The following is a 16,250-nucleotide window of genomic DNA, read 5'->3' as shown; positions in this document are numbered from 1 at the left end:
TTAACTTGCAAAAGCCTTCACTTTAAAAGGCTAGTCTTTGGGGAAAATGAAGGATCCAAATTTCATTGTGAAAGAATTACTTTTTAAAAGTTCAATACAAAGAATCAGATCTATTCTGAATACATTGTATTTATTTAGCAGTTATTACCTAACTAGAGGTCCGATGCATGAAATTCGTGCAAGGGGCTCGGCCCTCACAGCCCCGGCTTCATCTGGAAGGTCGTCCGGGAGGACGTCTGGAAGGTCGTTCAGGTGTTCGGTCTAATTACCATATTAGCTTTTTATTAGTATAGGATAGTATTTTTGTGCGTGTATATAATTAATAAATGTATATAGTTAAAAGAAGGATTTCCTGGCATTTATTGAAAGTTGCAGAGTATTGGCAGGAAAATCATGATCCCTACCCTGGTCCCTCAAAGGGGTCAGTAGATTCCTCACCTCTGGGGTAGTCTCAATAAGAAATAAATTGATTAGGCTCTGTTTTACCCACCAGCCCTGTCACAACCTGTGAGGGGTATTCTAAGAATAACTAAAAGAACTAAACTCAGTCTCTCAATATATCAGTAATACCAAATATTGTGATAAACCCCCAAATGATTTTTCTCAACATTTTATTATAAAAATGTTCAAACATACAGCAAAGTTGAAAGAATTTTACAGTGAACATCTGTTTACCAAGATTCTACCATTAACATTTTACTATGCTTGTTTTATCAAATACTCCATCAATCCATCTTAACTTTTATGTATTTTGAATAAATTACAGATATCTGTACACATCCTTCTAAAAATCCTCAGCAATACATATCAACTAAAGTTCAGTATTTTTTCTTTTGTTGAAAAATTTCATTGATGCCCACAAATATTAATGGCATGTCCTCTAAGTTTATACAAATGTATACACTTGTATACATTTGCCCAAACCTGTATCGATATACGTAGATTACAATACCACCATCACCCCAGAAAGTCCCCTCATGACCCTTCCCAGATAAGTCCCTTCCCCATCCCTCCCAGAAGCAGCCAGGTTTTTTTTTTTCCCCACCATAGAGTTGTCTGAATGTCATATGAATGGAATCATACATTATGCATTCCCCATGATGTTTTTTGTTTTTTTTTTGTTTTTTTTTTTTTTAAATATATTTTATTGATTTTTTTACAGAGAGGAAGGGAGAGAGATAGAGAGTTAGAAACATCGATGAGAGAGAAACATCGATCAGCTGCCTCCTGCACATCTCCTACTGGGGATGTGCCCGAAACCCAGGTACATGCCCTTGACCAGAATCAAACCTGGGACCTTTTAGTCCGCAGGCCAACGCTCTATCCACTGAGCCAAACCGGTTTCGGCCCCCATGATGTTTTTAAAAGACAAATTCTTAGCCTGGCTGGCATGGCTCGGTGGTTGAGTGTTGACCTGTAAACCAGGAGATCACAGTTTGATTTCTAATCAGGGCACATGCCCAGGTAGTGAGCTCCATCCCCATTGGAGGGCGTGCAAGAGACAGCCAATCAATGATTATCTCTCTCCCTTCATCTCTGAAATAAATAAAAATACATCTTTTTTAAAAAAAACACCACAACAAATTCTTAGAAAAAGTGTCTCTGAAACAGGGAAAGTAATAGTGATAAAGACAACATCTGGGATCAGATTTTGAGTCATTCATTGAGCAGATGTGAGACTCTCTAGTCTGTGGATACAAAGACATTGTGTCTTGAAGGACACAGCACACCATGGGAGAGCAGGTTGAGACAGTCACCACATGCACAGACCTGATCTAGCCTGGAGTCGCTGGGGCATCAAGGGAGGTTTAAATTTTTACTTTGGAACTTGTCTCAGGCACCCAATGCTCTATTTCCACAAGTCTAGAATCTTATAATTCAAAATGATTTGTCTTTAAATAAGGGCAGTTTTATAGTACTGAGCAAATGTTGGCAAATTTGCTAAACAAATAAGAAATAAACAATAAAAGGCACAAATTGAAATTACTAGATAGTTAGCATTGCCCCCAGACACAAACCCAACACGCATTCCTGCCCCTGGACCCTGAGCTGCAGAAGCTTTGAAGAGCCCCAAAGCGCCACCACAAAGTTTTCATCCTCTTGGACTTCACCTTAGCTTTCTCGAGGCCTCACACCTATTACATCTCCAAGTTCAGGCCCTCACTTAACTTTTTTCCTCTTTACCTTCATATTTTACACACAAATTACCAAAGAAAAGTCTTTAGTTCCCATACAAACCCACTTTTTCCTACTTGAAACTATGCCTCTTTCCTAGTGGAGTGAGGAGTGAAGAGCCCAAAAACCCTGTACATTTCTTTCTTAAATGATTGTTTTCCCAGAAAACTAGAAGGATTAAGGGAAGTTCTGAAGCTTCTTTTTACCCAAGAGAAAGAAAGCTCTAGACCAGGAGCCACCCATTACTTGACCCTTGTAACTAAATGAATTTATTTCCCTTGTGTGGTGTGCTCTGTATCAGCAGCTAACTGCTGACTAATCATGACTGGTTTTATTGTTGATTAAAACGTTCTTCTTGCCCTTCTTCATCACCTTCATTTGGCTTAGTTCTACAATTTACAGTGCCAGAAGGGATAAGGAAAATGGAGTGCCTGGACACACACGCAATCTTGACGCATGCAGGAACTTTTCTTTTGGTCTCAAATTGGCTACACATTTCTTAGATGAAAGGATAGCTGCCAGTGTTAAAAAGGAAAATCAAGAACTCACCAGTCATTTAGCTCATAAATGTTACGGACTTCATGTTTGTGCCACCCAGAAAGCTAATAGGTTGAAACCCTCAATGTGATGGTATTTAGAATTGAGGCCTTTGAGAGGTAATGAGGTGTAAATGAGGTCATGAGGATCTCTCTGCCATGAGAGGGCACAGTGAGAAGTCTGCACACTAAGAAGAGGCCTCTCACCAGGAATCAAATCTGCCAGCACCTTCATCTTGGACTTCCCAGCCTCTGGAACTGAGAGAAATGTCTGTTGTTTAAGCCATCCACTCTATGGTATTTCGTTATGGCAGCCTGAGCAGTGTAAACATTCTTTCCTTAACCTCCATGACCCCTCAAGGAATGAAGGTCAGACAGGCTATTCCAGATGCTGTGATCCTGAATAGCCACGTGTCCCTTCACTCTGATTCCTAAAGAAATATTATACCTATCAGGTGTCAGTCACTTGCCAGGCACTTGAAACACTGAAATCTAGAGGAGAATCCCTGCCATATGGAGCTGGCATTGGAAAGGGGGAAAAAGCATAAAATAATCACCATATAGTTAAAACAGGGATGTGATAGCAATAGAACATTTAAAAGGGGGACCTGACTTAGTCCTGCAAGTGTGGGCTGTATCCTCTAAAGTGGCAGTTGATCTCACTCTCAAGTCCTCAGCGGGAATTATTGAGGGAATCGGTGTACAGGACAGAGGCCAGGCGGCTCAAGGAGGATGGAAGTCCTTGTGCTGAGGGCAGTGACTGGGCAGGCAGTTTTAGCTGGAGATGAGAGTAAAGGTGGCAGGGCCTGGATCATTTCATCTAAAAAGATCAGTCAGCAACATGAAGAATGGATTAAAGAGATGAGAATTTAGATAAATACTATTCTCAATTTCTGCTTCAAAATCAGTTATGTTCATCTGGGAAAAACAAGTTCTCTATGGAAACTTCAGGGGCTAAATGGATTAAGTTGGGAATCAGCCTGCTGGGAGCCTGGGAGTGCTCTGCAGCTGTGTGAGCTCCTCTAGGCCCCTTCCCCGTCCTCCCTCGAGAAATATCCTCTACATCAGCGGTTCTCAAGCTGTGGGTCACGACCCCTTTGGCAGTCAAACGACCCTTTCACAGGGGTCGCCTAAGACCATCCTGCATATCAGATATTTACATTACGATTCATAACAGTAGCAACATTACAGTTATGAAGTAGCATCAAAAATAATTTTATGGTTGGGTGACAACATGAGGAAGTGTTTTTAAAGGGCCAGAAGGTTGAGAACCACTGCTCTACATGCTCCCCTCACTTTGTGGTCTATAATGGCTGTCGCAGGTGGGTTAATTAAAATGACACTTCATCAGATGGCACGTAAAACACTACTTTTATCAATTCTAAAGTTCAGGATATTCACTTTCGTAATGAATTTCTACCCTAAACTGGAGTTTCAAAAATACTTTACAGCAACTGCTCCCTTACCTAGTTGTCCTCATCAAGCTACACCGATCTCTAGACACAGGGCACCTTACAATTTAACATGTAAACCAACAGTGTGCTAATATGGCTTCACTCTAAAACAAAGGAGCAGCTATGAAGTTTCAAGCAGATAGAAAAATCCTGAAACGCACGAACATCTAGACTCCTAGCCTGGGGTAAGCATGACCCAAAGGGATATGATTACAATAGAAATTACTGGCAAACTGAATTCACCAAGACAGTTTTACACTCAGTAGAAAAAAAATTTCACTTGAGAAAAGCTTTAAAGATCAAAATACTTTGCAGTTTAGCTCTCTGGAAAATTAAGTTATTTGGAACTCCTCTTGTTCCAAGATGGAGTCCCCATAGGAAGCTGCTAACAATCAAAACAGTGTGGCTAAACGTATTATCAACACAAATACTAATAGATCAATTTACCACACACACACAAAAAGAAAATGTGCTAGTAACTAACCCAACCACAAAAGACCAAATGGACTTAAAAAAGAAAACTTTATTCCAAAAAGAATTACCAAAAGAAGCATGTTAACTCTGAAACATTTAACAGGTTTCATTTAAACTCAGTCACAAAATTCAAACAAAAACAGCTTTGTGTGCTTAACCACTTTTAATGAAACTTTAAAAACGGAAACATGTACTGTAGCGAATGCCCCATAATTTGGGAGCCATTTAGACAAATATTTAATATGAAGGGGAAAAACATCAGCATTAAAACAGAAGTCTCAAATGTAAGAATAGGTGTTCAAGTCTTTGACATGCATTTATATGCATGAGAAAACAAAGGATTAATTTAGAAGAAATCAAGTCTTTCTTCAAATATGATCTCCTATCTCGCCTTCATTTTGACCGCATACCTCTCATGCTCCATCCTTCATCTACACTGAACCAGTGTTGGTCAACATGATTGGCTTACTGGGAAGCCCTCCAGATCCCATTTCACAAATCCTGTCTACCACCCCATTATTCGCTCACGTTTGCACAGCCTTCTGAGTGTTACCACTGTAATTGAGCTAGGGAATTTCAGGTCTCCAAAGAATGATTATATATACACAATTCTGTTTTACCGCACAGTTCACAATATATAGGTGATTATATAACTATAAGATGAATATTGACTATTGAGACAAACAACATCAACTTTGTCTCCAACACAAATGAAACAGATACACAAATTTCCCACCATATAGAGGTTGTGTTTTTAGTCTGTGGTGCAGTCCTGAGGGCTCATATCACTTTACATATGTTAAATATGGAATCCATAACATCAGACATGAATATAGGAGGCAAAACCAGAAGTGCCCCGTGCTCATGAGCAGTGTGTCACATATGTAACAGAAAGGGCCACTATTAAAGCTTTTCAAATAGTTAATCATACCTGCCTTTTCAGAATTACTGTACTAATTCACACTGAAGGTATAAACAATAGGTAGAATCTTACTTGTAACATAAATTTGACTTATTTTCAAGTTCAGACAAAGCTGTTGGTTACATGTTCTGTTAAACTTTCTGTCAAATTTAAGAAGTCTACAGGACAACAAAGAACCATCCCTGGTAATGTATTTGCAGTTTGGTCTTCAGAAGCTGTAAAAGGTGACAAAGAAATCCAAAAATGTGAGTTAAAACCATTAAAAATATTTATTGTTTGTAAATACCACATATTTGAGACAGCAGAAACCAAAGCATCCTCCTTTATATTCTCACTTCACTTGTATTTTACAAAGTGCTTTAGAACTTAAGATTTCTACCACCTGTGTGGAGTGTATAGACAAAAGCAAGCCCTGTGGGACCAAAGGCCCATGGAGTCCACTTCCAGGGCCAGAGCATGACCCCAGGCTAATACACCTGCCACATGCTGAGCACCTAGACAGGCAGTACTCAGGGGCTCACACACAAATGAGGGGTCATGCACCACAGTACCAATGTCATTCATTTCTGAAAGAACTGCTTCCAATCCTCACCCTTGACTCTATTTGATAGGCCAAAGGATGCTACTCACATTTATTTGAGTTTTCTGAAATCCTGACATCTGCACCTTGGTTGCTCAAGTAAACTGCCATTTTTAGCACAACACTGTCAAACAGAGCTGTTATAAATCTCCTGAGCTTGATTATTGCCTAACAAATGCTTGATTATGCTTCCTAATCCTTTTGGTTGGAAGAAGGATGTTCATTTTATTTGACCAGCCATACTGCATGTAGAGGTAAACATCTGTTTTGGACTATCTGCCCAGAAACTGAGTAAACTACCAATTGAGACCCTGATTTTATTTTGGTCATTATGTGCACATTTTCATATGCAATTACCCAGCCTGATGAAAAACTGGTAGTAGAAATCCTAACTACTCTGCCATGTCAGATGCTGGAAAGCAATCTTAACTACATATTTACAGACGTAGGTTTTAAAAAATAAACCACTTTTCTAGGATGTTTCATGATTATTAATCATTCAACTGTTGTATGAATCATTTTGCCTGATTTATCGGGAAAATACATCTTAAAAGCTGATTCCTTTGACAAATATGTTTTTGTTAGGTAAGGGATGACTAATCTATCCAGCTATTACCAGTCTAGAAATTTAAAATTAACCCTTCAAATGTCTTTATTTAGATCTGATCCTCTCAAATTGTTTTAATGATAAAAATGGTAAAATTGGGTTCCCAAAATGTAAAAATCCTAATACAAGTCTCTATTTCCAAAACTAAATTAAAATTTAAAAAAGGTAGCTAACACTGTGGGATGAAAGCTATCCTGAGTGTCCCCCCCGCCATACACACACACACACAAAACAATGAGAAACCAGAAATAAAAACCTGGGATTCTATTAAATAGACTTTCAAAATAAAATTTTATGGAAGTGTTTTCTAAAAGGAGTTTCAAGAGAACATAGTACTTGAATAAGACAAACTAGTACGTAAAGGGGGAAAAACTCCCAAAGCTATTTGCTAAGTTGGCAACAACAATTCAAAGAAATTGAGCTAAAGAGAGTTTGATCTTTACATAATTAATATGAAACTTAGTAAGATGAAATGCCTATGACAAAATTTAAGTCTCCCCACCTTTTGGCAGTGAAATTAACATGATATTTTGGACAGGTTTAAGGTCACATTCAGAATTAAACAGAAAACTTTCAAATCCAGAAAGCAAATGGGAACTGTCATTAGCTGCTGGAGTCTACCATGCCTAAATAGAAGCAGCGTGGATAATGACTATCCCAACAGGTGCTGTTTCAAAACTAATACAAGCAATTTATCATGAAAAGCTTACACCTATTAAGCTTTCTTCTCTGTCCTGCTCCTTGTGTATATGCTTCAGTTTAGCAAAGACTACACTTTGCAACTCCTCCTAAGAGGAGAGAAGCAAGAAATGGAGTAATAAAAGTAAGCCTGAGAATTCAAGGGGCCCTAAGAGCCTTTTCTCTGGCTGGTCATGGCCACTTATGTTTTAATAAGGGTTTAAAGATTTGGGGGAAAAGACTATCTTGGCTATTAGTTTCCTCAGCAAAAGCCATCCTTAGACAGATAGCTATTAACCAAGCAATTAACCCAAAGTTCTCAGGTAATAATTAGAACAAAACAAAACAGCCCGGCCGTTGTGGTTTAGTGGTGAAGCATCGATACCTGGTCAGAGCCCAAGCCCAGGTTTCGGGCTCCAGCCCCCGTAGTGGATATTTGGGAGGCAGCCAACCAATGACTCTTATTCATCACTGATGTTTCTCTCTCCCTTCCTCTCTCTGAAATCAATAAAAAAAAATTTTTAAAAAAAACACACCCCAAAACCCTTAAATTCTTCTATTGAAACCTTTTATTCTGCATTTGTTGGTGCTTAAGGAAAATAGCTTTGCCATAATTCATTGTGCCCTGAACTTACGACACCAACTTATATTGGCCAATTAGGAACGAGGCCAAACTACATTCTTCTTTAAAGGTCTAGTCAGTTGGTAAATGGCACTTAATTATTTCTTTCATGTAATCTTTAACAGGAATTCATAAGTTGCATTGATTATGCCCCAAGAGATGAGGGACCGGTGGTAATTTAGATGGGCACCTCTGAAAAGATTTGTCAGTTTCCTGTCTCGTTCTAACCAGATTATTTTGAAAACCTGGGGAAAAGACTGAAATTCCCCACCAATCTGAGACTGCATGCGAGTTTTTACAACATTAATTGGAAAAAACAAGATTCCCAACATGGCACCCAATAGACCTCCACAGATAAAATCATTGACCAAATGAGCACTGTACGTTGTTGCAGCAGGCAGGTGCTCCTTAATGGGACCCCGAAGGCCAAAAAACAGGACATTGCTGAACCCATTACGGAAAAGAACAGGTATCAAGCCTCGATAATACTCTCCAATTCCATGGCATTTCAGTGCCTTGAAAGCCTGGTAAGTGTTTGTAAATTTATCATGATGCTTGTGGTCTTGAAGCAGTGTCTGAACTCTTTCCAATGGAGTGAAAATTGCTTCTGTTGTCCCTGCAAGTATTGCTGCCATGCTACGGGTTGCAAAATCTGGGGTACTGATATGCTTACGGAGAAGGCAAGATAAATCCTCATACAGACCAAACATAAGTGCCAGTGTAGTTGTCTTCTGCACTAATGGAGGAAGAATTCCGCGATACAAGTTTCGAAATCCATCCCTCCTCAACTGAAGCACTGCATCCCTGGTTTTGATTCCATACAGCTGTTGCCGAAAGAGGACCTTCTGAATGGGAAATGTGATCGCTACGTTGCTGAAAGCTGCACAGCAGCCACACAAATAATGTTTCCTTTCACCAACATCTGTAATATGAGGTGATATATCTTGTTTTGAAGATGTTATGATTGGCGACCTCTTTTTATGAGCTTCTGAATCCATCATGTGGCTTAAGATCTGTCGTCTTCATGAAGGATTTTTTTTAACCTACAAATAAAATGACAATAAACCTTTAAAAACAGTGTTAAACACATGGATTTTTTTCCCAAAACCTTCCTCCAATTTCTGGACACTTTTCCTTATAGATTAGTTCTCCAAGTTTTTCCAAGGACTCCTGGAGGTCCCCGAGACCCTTTTTGTGGTCCAGGAGGTCCTCCCTGTTCCAACTATATATGACGTGATGCTGGATTTTCTGCATATACTTCAACCAAAACAACTTACTAGTACAACAGACTGAATGCAGAAGCAGATATGAGACACGACCTAGCTTTTAAGCCAGACATTAAAAGAAACTTGCAAAACTGTAAATCACACTCTTCTCAATTTTTTTGAACAAGTTATTTTTCATGAAAATGTTGTTTATGTTAACATATAACGATTTTTATCATCGCTATTTTAAAGTAAATTAATATTTTTAAATTGTTTTAATTTCTAAGACCACAAATATTAACCCACATAAATAAAGGCTCTTTGGCATCCAGAATAACTTTTTAAAAGTATTTTTTTGATTTTAGAGAGAGAGGAAGGGAGAGGGAGTGAACGCTTTTATTGATCAATAAAAAAAATGTTACAGAAAAAAAACCACCCAACAATACTTTATTTAGGGGGGTTCCATTTTCACTCAATAAATTTTATGTATTTCTCATATGCTTCTTCACTTAATGACATAGTAAAACCCTATTTTTATCAATATACATATAAAAAGCTAAAATTAGTTTATATTTTCTAATTTCAGAATAACACTGTATTTTCCTTTCTTACATTTTTCACTTAAATTTATCTCCATCTACTCAACTGTTTTTAAAAGTTAGTGACAATAATGAGGTCTAATTAAGACTACAAAAGGCCTACAGTGTCAGACCGATGAGACAAAGTTCCAAATTGACAAAAGGCAAATGGCAGTACCTCTCTGAGGCTCGTTTCCACACTGAGAACCAAACTAATGCCATTGACCCTGCAGGATTAGATTAGAGTGAAACTCAGCAGACAGTACCATTATGTCGGGTCCTAATGCCAGGCCAGTTCAATTCCTGGTCAGGGCACATGCCGGGGTTGCAGGTTTGATGCCCAGTAGGGGGCGTGCAGGAGGCAGCCCATGATATTCCTCTCTCATCAATGTTTCTATCCCTTTCCCTTCCTCTCTCTTTCTAAAAATCAATAGAAAACACATTGTAAAAAAATGGATTCCATTTTTTTAGTTCTAATGATCAGCTGAGAATAGGGCCTCTTAGTTTTCAAACATGAGAAGGGAATATATTTGTATATCATTCCTGTTTCACTAAAGTTCAACCATCTTCACCCCTTCCCACAAACACTAAATCAGGAATCTACCTTGAACTCTGGTCAAATACTTTTAAGAAGCAACTGGGATGATCATGTGGATACTGGAGGCAGAACCCATGTAACTTTTAAGAGTTACAGCGAATTTAAGAGTTACACCACATTGCTACTGTGTGATCTTCAGCAAGTCACCCAACATTTCTATGGCTGTTTCCTCATTTATAAAATCAGCATGTTACCTACCTCGTTGGTGATTAATTAACTGAGTTAATGCATAGAAAGCACTCAGGAGAGGAGTCTAGAACACAACAGGTGCTCAACAAGGATAAACTACTATTAGCATGCTTTTTGGTAATTACTCTTCCTTGTAATATGGGTATAAATCCTATTCGGCCATGGTGAAATATTCTTTTAATGTATTGCTAAATACCATGGTCTAATATTTTATTTTAAAACTTCACATCACTATTCACAACATAGACAAGTTTCCAATTTATTACTATCATGTCAAGTTTAGGTGTCAATATTTCATTGGCTTTGTAAAAAGAATCTTTTTTCCTTCCTTCTGATGGTGAACAATTTAAATCTTATCAAAATTATCTTTTCCTTCAAATTTAAAAATATTCACCTTTAGAAGGGGAATATAGTCAATAATATTGTGATAATTTTGCATGGTGACATGATACCAGACTTAGTGAGACAGTCACACTTGAATATTATACACTTGAAACTAATAATAACATTGTATACCAACTGTATTTAAATAAAAACAAAACAAATTTACCTGTGACACCATCTGGGCCTGGTGTTTTGAGGAATAGTAGCATTTTGGTCACGTTTTCAATATTTCCCATTGTTAATGGATGTTAGGTTCTCTTTTCTGGAGTCATTTTGATAACTGGATTTCCTTTAAAAAAAAATCCTGGTTTATTTATAGTCTCATAAAGCACTTTCGATCTAAAAAAATACTTCTAATCTTGTGTACTTATATTCCCTTTTTTCTTGAGCAAGGTAGCCTGTTATTTTTTTTTAAAATGTATTTCTTTATTGATTTCAGAGAGGAAGGAAGAGGGAGAGAGATAGAAACATCAATGATATGAGAGAATCAGTGATTGGCTGCCTCCTGCATGCCCCCTACTGGGGATCAAGCACACAACCCAGACATGTGCCCTTGGCCAGAATCAAACCTGGGACCCTTCAGTCTGCAGGCCGACGCTCTATCCACTGAGCCAAACCGGCTAGGGTAGCCTGTTATTTTTTTAAAAATATTTTAAAATTGATTTTTAGAGAGAGAGGGAGGGGGAGAGAGAAACATTGATGTGAGAGTGAACGCTGATCAGCTGCCACCTGCAGCTGCCTCCTGCCAGGGTTAGGGGATTGAGCCCCCAATCCGGCATGTGCCCTGACCAGGAATTGATCCTGACCAACTGAGCAACACCAGCCAGGGCTAGCAGGCTAGCCAGTTTATCTCGTTTACATTCTTCTCATCTTGACAAAGAAACCAGCATTTGAATTTTCCGATTTTACTTTTTTAATTTTTTAATTTGTTTTTCCTCTTTATTATCACTTTTCTCTTAGTTTGTCTACATTTAATTCTAATTTTTTTAGTTAGATGCTTATTTTTATTTGTTTCATAATTTTAATGCTATGCATTTTCCTTTCAATAAAACTTTTATTACTTTTTAAGATATTCTGTGGAGAACTGTGGTTTGATGGTTGCCTCACAATCTGTACCATCTCCATGGTGGCTTTGATTTGGGATGACTGTATATGCACTCTCTTTCAGAGTCCAAGCCTGTTTTGGCTTTGTGCGTCATATCATATTCTTTATGTTCAGGAGAAGAGCATCTTTCTCATGGCCCACAGGAAAGATCCTACAGGAATGGAACCTGATATCGGACAACTGTCCTCCACTCTCGAAGATCCAGTGACAAATACATCCTCAAGCTGACCTTCATCAACGGAAAAAGCAAAAGTGGAAAGCCAGGTTCGCCAACTTTTTTGCACACAGTGGGACACCAGTCATGGCATAAGAGCATAAAGCACCCTGGTTCTATGACATTCTCACCACAAACAGACAAACAAAACCAGAATAGCCAATTCTAAAAGCAACCATCTTTCTACTGGCTCATGCTGAATTACAGGGTGAGGGAGAAAGAAACAGAGAACTTTATATGGATAGAGTAAGCAATGTTTAAAGTGTCCATTTTGGCCTGAAATTTTAATCCATTCTGGATAAAAATAATTTTCTATAACAAATATGAAATGTTGACATTCTGATACCCTCCTTGATCTGCTGATTGTGTTGCTTTGATTTGCTTTCTTGGAAAAGCATTTTTGCTAAAACCTATAGACTTCCACCTTCATATCCAGCAGTACTTTATATAGAACAGCATTGTGCCATGCAGTATTTGAAGACTCGGCTTTTAAAAATTATTAATCTGTTGCTGACTTTGTTCATTTCTGTTTCAACAGCCATTTTCCTTAATTCAGGATACAACTTGTTATGTATGAATTTCCCTTCACACACTATTTTGTGGGTATGTATATGTCTTAACAAGAGAATTGGAAAAAAATAAAACCAAAACCACAGCCTTTTAATTTGTTTTTAAAAAGACCTTCTGCCTGTTACATTTTGTGTTCTTAACCAATTAAAGAAGCCGATGACATTTTGGGTTTTAAAAAAAATTATAGATGCTCGAGAAGAAGTTTGCCGAGTTTAGGGTTTGATAATTACTGATTACTTAATCTTCAATATCCTTACTTCTTACTGTTTCAGCTAACTGACATGAGTTTAAAAATAAACTCTTATTAGTACTATACTAAAACTTAGCAAAGAAATGCTTCACATCTATGTAATGCTTTTTCTTCAGTTTCAGAACTAAACATTATAATCAACAAAAATATTCTAAATATTCAAAAATATAATAAAACCCCAATATGCAAATTGACCGAACAGCAGAATGACCAGCAGAACTGGTCGTTATGATGCGCACTGACCACCAGGGGGCAGATGCTCAACACAGGCGATGCCCCCTGGTGGTCAGTATGCTCCCACAGGGGGAGCGCCACTCAGCCAGGGCTCATGGCTGGCAAGCATAGTGGCGGGAGCCTCCCCACCTCTGCTGCAGGTGGGCGGTAAGGAGAGCAAGGGGTCCCGGACTGTGAGAGCCCCAGATTGCGAGAGGGATGTCTGACTGCCTGCTTAGGCCCAGGGATCGGGCCTATGCCAGTAGGTGGACAACCCCCGAGGGGTCCCGGACTGCGAGAGGTCGCAGGCCGGGCTGAGGGATCGAGTCCCCCACTGGGTCTCTACTGTACATATAATTACACAATACATTGTGACAATTTATGAATGAAAACAAGTTCACTTGTACATACTGAACACAACATATTTTAAATTCTAAAGTTGCTACCTACAAGCTATTTAACAGTATATGTTCCTTGATAATACAGACCAAGTTATTTGTACACCTGAACAATAATTTGTCCATGTTCATTTTTAATTCTTACTGAAATGGTACTAGCATTACTTTCTAAAATTTTGCAAATTAAAGTTATTCCATCCAGTTTGTAATGGCTCTCAGTAATAACAGGACTGTTATTAAGCAGAAAACAGTGGCTAACAGAAGTTAGCATGTCATTTATTAACCACTGTACTGAACTATTTTTTTAAATTTTTAAAATATTGTTATTGATTTTTTACAGAGAGGAAGGGAAAGGGATAGAGTTAGAAACATCGATCAGCTGCCTCCTGCACACCCCCCACCGGGGATGTTTCCAAAACCAAGGTACATGCCCTTGAAGGGAATAGAACCTGGGACCCTTCCGTCCGCGGGCCAACGCTCGATCCACTGAGCCAAACCGGTTAGGGCTGTACTGAACTATTTTGAGAAATTTTAAGAACATTATTCTGAGTCTCAGACTTCAAAAAAATACCTACAGGCCCAAACACAGGAAAAAGAAATGTAATGAAACCCAGACTTCATAGATTGAAAGCTTTCCCTTTAGTTTCATCCTGCACAACAGGATGGTGTGAACAGGCTCTTAACTTGGCAACGGAAGGCAGGGCAGTGTGCACGGTATTCTGGGGAAATTAAGTTTAGAATTTTTATGTTTATCTATACCATGAACATGGTTAAATTTCTTTGCTAAACTGATTTTCAGTTCTTTAATTGCAAAATCTATTTATCATAGTTGCACACTCCCTCAAACACTCCAACTATCTCAACATTAGGAAGTTAATGAAGTTGACTTTCGAGCAACCGCAAGTGTCAAACTTTTGTTGCATAAGAAAACAGTGAAAGTCTAAATACTCGCTTAAATTTACAGGCCACTTAGATAAACAAGACCCAGATGCGATCCCAGCACAAAGGTCTTTGTGCAAAACCGTGGAGAAGGCGATTGTAATTCTCAAAGGATGTGAACTCCGGCCCGCAGACCTGACTCAGCATTCAGAGCAAGACCAGCCTGGTCCTAGTCCTGCTCTTGCCACTACACATACAAGCCATGTCTATAACTTAAAAAACCCACTTCTCCGGGCTGACCTGCATCTACCAAAGGAGAGACCAGACAAGTCCGTTTCTCTTAGAGATAAGAACTTGTGATTTTTCTCGGAGATGCACTAGGGTGAGTGGCTCCAAAGTGCCGAACCTGTGCTCCGGAACCACTCGGGAACCGGGCAGGTCCTAGCCCCTTTTAATTTCATGGGATCCTCGAAAAGCAAGGGCAGAGGCGGCTACACATTCAGCCAGGGCTTCACCGCTTACAGGTAGAGAGACAGGTGTTAATTCGGACCAGCTGCGCACGGCTGGCTGCAAGGGGCAAAACGAAAACCATGCCCGAAGGGTAACCACAGCTGAGGCACTGGCACGCTCCATCCAGCTAAGCTCAACGCCGAATAATCAGCACCGAGATTGACAATGAGCAGCGCCATCCCCCTTCTCCCCCGCCCCCCAAACCTTGTTTGTACACCGAGTTTCGCACCGCACGAAGCAACATGGTGTCGCAGAATAAGCCCTGTCTGTCCGTGCGACTGACTTACCTCTTTGCAGCGTCCATTCGGGCAACCTGTGGGAAGGGGGAGGGCGGGGGGTGGCAGGGATGCCCCTTCCGTCACCGACGTTCCAGAGTCCGGGGTCCCGGAGCCCCAGATTCCGGGGCGGGGGACCGCCGCCCTTCTCCCGGGGCGCGGGCAGAGGCGGCCCTCCCCGCCCTGCGGCGCGGGCGCTCCCAGGCACCTCCCCGCTCGGGGCGCGCCCGAGACACACACACACACACACACACACACAGCCTCGCTCGCGGGAAAGCTCGCCGCGGGGGCCCGACGCCGTCCCCGGCTCCGCAGAGTCCCGCGCTCAGGGGCTGCGAACCCCGAGAGCGCAGAGCCGAGCCGCGCCGGCGGGGCGCGGTGCGAGCGCGCGGAGGGCCCGGGCGGCGCGCCCCCTCAGCGCCTCCCCCGCGCTCCCACACCCTCCGCCCCGAGGCCCGGGGTGACCCCGCGCTCCCCTCGCCGCAGCCCCTGGCACTCACCCATCGCCGCGGGCGCCCGGCTCCACGCCCGGTAGCCCCGGCCGCCGGATCGGCGAGCGAGCGAGCGAGCCCGCGCAGGCGCAGACCTTGACCGACCCCAACGCGCGGCGCTTGCGCCGTCCGAGCCGGATCACGTGGGGGAGATGCCGCCGCGGCCGCCACGCCCCTCCTTTAACAGAGCGGGAATCAGGTGACGCCGACCTCCTGCTGGAGTCGCTCGCCGCCGCCGGGCAGGTAGCTGGTCACCCATCACCCCAGTCCTGAGGCCACGGAATTTCTTCCTCCGGAACGCCGCACCCTTGGCACCGTACGGTGGCCTTGCCGGGCCACAAAC

The 16,250-nt window shown here is 41.0% G+C and overlaps 1 protein-coding gene across 3 annotated transcripts; it reads right to left on the bottom strand.

The window, feature by feature from the left end:
* Positions 1–4,058: 4,058 nt before the first annotated feature.
* Positions 4,059–16,007, bottom strand: SLC25A51 (solute carrier family 25 member 51). 3 transcript variants are annotated; one of them, XM_070431143.1, is made up of 3 exons: positions 15,917–16,007; positions 11,169–11,291; positions 4,059–9,091 (listed from the first exon to the last, which is right to left on the bottom strand). In XM_070431143.1, the coding sequence occupies exon 3, from the start codon at positions 9,047–9,049 to the stop codon at positions 8,156–8,158; it is 894 nt and encodes a 297-aa protein (XP_070287244.1). In that variant the 5' UTR covers positions 9,050–9,091; positions 11,169–11,291; positions 15,917–16,007; the 3' UTR covers positions 4,059–8,155. The 3 variants fall into 3 exon arrangements, with proteins under 3 accessions (XP_070287244.1, XP_070287245.1, XP_070287246.1); XM_070431144.1 differs by lacking the exon at positions 15,917–16,007 and adding an exon at positions 15,429–15,588; XM_070431145.1 differs by lacking the exon at positions 11,169–11,291 and having other exon boundaries at positions 15,917–15,956.
* Between the last annotated feature and the right edge of the window lie 243 nt (positions 16,008–16,250).

This window comes from Myotis yumanensis, unplaced genomic scaffold, assembly GCF_028538775.1.
Source record: "Myotis yumanensis isolate MYYU_CA2020_CCGP unplaced genomic scaffold, mMyoYum1.0.hap1 SCAF_12, whole genome shotgun sequence".
NCBI lineage: Eukaryota > Metazoa > Chordata > Mammalia > Chiroptera > Vespertilionidae > Myotis > Myotis yumanensis.
This window is presented reverse-complemented; position numbering and strand designations above follow the sequence as displayed.